Source organism: Oxyura jamaicensis, unplaced genomic scaffold, assembly GCF_011077185.1.
Source record: "Oxyura jamaicensis isolate SHBP4307 breed ruddy duck unplaced genomic scaffold, BPBGC_Ojam_1.0 oxyUn_random_OJ66996, whole genome shotgun sequence".
In the NCBI taxonomy this organism is placed as follows: domain Eukaryota; kingdom Metazoa; phylum Chordata; class Aves; order Anseriformes; family Anatidae; genus Oxyura; species Oxyura jamaicensis.
In genome coordinates this window covers 1-2793 of record NW_023308344.1, presented here as the reverse complement: position 1 = coordinate 2793, position 2793 = coordinate 1, and the positions used below count along the sequence as shown (strand labels likewise).

Sequence of the window (2793 nt, the reverse complement as noted above, 5' to 3'; positions counted from 1 at the left end):
GAAAAGAAAAGAAAAGAAAAGAAAAGAAAAGAAAAAAGAAAAGAAAAACATTATGGTCAACAGATAGTTCTGCAGATTTTCATACATCTCGGTTGCTGAAAACAAAACCCTTGAGCGTATCCAAGTTATTAAAAGTATATATTAATTGCATTAATTGAAAACTCCTTCTGCACATCACTTAACTACTCCTATGTAATTCCAAATGAAGTGAAAAACACAGTTCCAGATACGCTGATATTTCACAATTTTAACACATCTTTTGCTTTTTGTTTCCAGCTAGAGTAACTCCTAGATTTTAGTTTCCATCATTATCCTGCACAGCTTCATTACGCATTTAAAAAAACTCCCTGGCTTAAATTTCACACACACGAGTTGTGTGAACAGTAGCACAGCCATTGTATAAATGCTTATTTGCTTAGTACCGTTTGAAGCCACTTTATAGGACTTTCAGAACTTCCTAGCATAAACCTTTGCAAGCAGTTAATTCTGCCTCAGGAATTTACTAAATATTCTTATTCAGACCATCTCTTACAGGTAATGCATTTCAATATTGAGGCATTTTCTGCCCTGCAAGTTATCCCTTCAGGAAACAGGAACAGGGGCAGTGACTTGGGCAACTAACTAAAACTGCTTGAATTTTAAGACAAACTCCACCTGCTGCTGCTGAGTGCTTACCTTTCCTTGTGCTTTGAATTACACAACCCACTTTGATGCTGTTGACAGAAGAGGTGTTGCTATTCTCTTCCCTTCATCCTCCCAGAAAATTCCTGGGACCTCTGCACCTCTTTACCCACAGACCATTTTAACAGGGTGCATTCAAAGCATGACTCAAAGCACTGAAGCCAAGGACAAACTCCCCTTTTATGCACATATATGCAAGTTAAATACAGTGTTAGCAATCAGTTCAAGATATTCAGTGTATTGCTGTCTCGTTACAGTCCTTTCTTAAATATGGTTTGTTGACTTCTCCATCTTCCCTCTCACTTAGCGAACTGATCACTTACCAGGTAATGATTCACCCGAGAAGTCTATGTCCAAGATGAATTGCTGAAAAAGTGTTAGAATAGCCTCTTTTGTTGATTCATCTAAAATAATGGGTGGCTTTGGCAGTTTTACAGCAGCTTTTTCAGGAACCGGCTTCCTTATCCTAAAACATGCAGAAAGGCATTAAAAAAGCAGCAAGTCATGGGAAGACCATCCCCAGTCCCACCCCTAAGCCAACAACTGAGCCAAGTAGAGGGCAATGCAATGTGGAGGATGACTCAGAATAGAAGCTCATCTGTCCTTTGCGTGCCCACGCAAGGACCTAAATATTCAATAATTGCCCTCAGAGTTGGTCTCAAGAACAGGTGCTGATGGTACAGAAAGATAACTCTTGTTGTAGGTGGAGGTTCACACACGACTTTGGTTAAAATTCTGGGGCATCCCCAGATCTCTGATGAAGTCAGGTGTGCAGTCAGCATGCTGAAGGGGTGACCAGTACAAGCCCAGGGCCTGCTGTCTGTGCAAAATGGGCCAGCAGCCCAGGACTGATGGAGGATCAGCCATCAGCAGCAGAGTGAAATGCAAAAATAGACCACCCAGTGAAGAGCTTACCTGGCTTGTATCTTTGTCAAACCCTGCAGAAGACATTTTGAAAGCAGAATTAGCATAGTGCAAGCAAAGACCAACTCAAGAGCTGCAGTATCACTGGAAAGGGAGAGGCTGTTAGGTACCTTAGTGAAAAGTAGTGGGTCTTTTTGATCTCTCAGAGCCTCCAGCTCCTGTATATCATGGCTGGTCACATCCTTCCTCCTCTTGTATCTTTGTATCTGTGCCTGAATTTGAGAAAGCTGTTGCTCCTCACTGTGACTGAGGGTTTCCAGGAGCTCTCCTTTTCTGCTACCCAGCTGCTTATACATCTCATCAAAGAGATTCTCCAGCCGATTCCTTCGCAAACTCTCCGCAGCCTTTTAAGAAAACATTTTCAAAGCTGTTAGGAACAGAATCTTACATTTTCCATGCAAATTCTCACTCTGAAAAGAGCCTGCTCATTTCTGTGCTTAAGGAAGTATTCCTACTTTTTCCACATGGTGACCTACCAACGCCAGCTCCTCTCTGCTTGGATTTCCAGTGCTGGGAAGTTCACTGCTCTCAGCAGGACCAGAATTGTATTGCAGATGAAAAAGCAGCAGTTCTTGCAGGAAGCTTGCTCAAAGCTTTCCACTATACATATCTTTACTTTTTCTGCACTGGTATTTTTCTATGGATCCACTGCCTTTTGTCCTTTTAAGCAAGGGTGAGGAAAAACACTTTATCTGCTTACTGCCTCCACCAAGCTGCCTTCAATGTTGGCAAACAGCTACACTGCCACAAACAGGATATTGCCAATGGGTACAGTTCTGCCTTCAGGCTAGAAGGGAATATTTGCCTTGCCTGAGGCCAGGACTTCCAATCCCATCACTTCCACTGTTGGAGGAAGTCAAGTACCAGTTCTGCCTAAGCAGAATGAAGTAGGATTTGGAGACCTGTATTAATCTCCCTGCTCCTTCAGAGTTTTTAGATCCACAGGCTGACCTAATAGGATTCATTGTTGTAAAGAGGATATAAATCACTATAAAGTTGTCTCCACCTTTCCCGTAAATATTTTAGGGTCTGCAAATAGAAGAAGGCTGGAAAGAAACAAACTACCACCACCAACCAGGAGGCATGGACTCAACAAAAGCTTTCAAGCTCAAAGGTCCTTTGTGAACTGAAAATGTATTTCTCAGTCTGATAAGAAAGTTGTTCTCCAGCCCCCTCCCCCCCCCCCCC

General features: G+C 42.5%; 1 protein-coding gene across 2 annotated transcripts in view; it reads right to left on the bottom strand.

The window, feature by feature from the left end:
• Positions 1–2767, bottom strand: part of LOC118159093 — a 3460-nt gene extending 693 nt beyond the window's left edge. The window contains exons 1-3 of one of the 2 annotated variants that reach the window (XM_035313725.1): positions 1716–2766; positions 1597–1619; positions 1005–1147 (exon numbers count right to left, since the gene is read on the bottom strand). In XM_035313725.1, coding sequence (XP_035169616.1) covers positions 1005–1147; positions 1597–1619; positions 1716–1901 — 352 coding nt within the window. In that variant the 5' untranslated portion in view covers positions 1902–2766. Of the gene's footprint in view, positions 1–1004; positions 1148–1596 lie in introns of both variants that reach the window. The other variant, XM_035313724.1, reaches the window with a different exon arrangement.
• Positions 2768–2793: the final 26 nt, after the last annotated feature.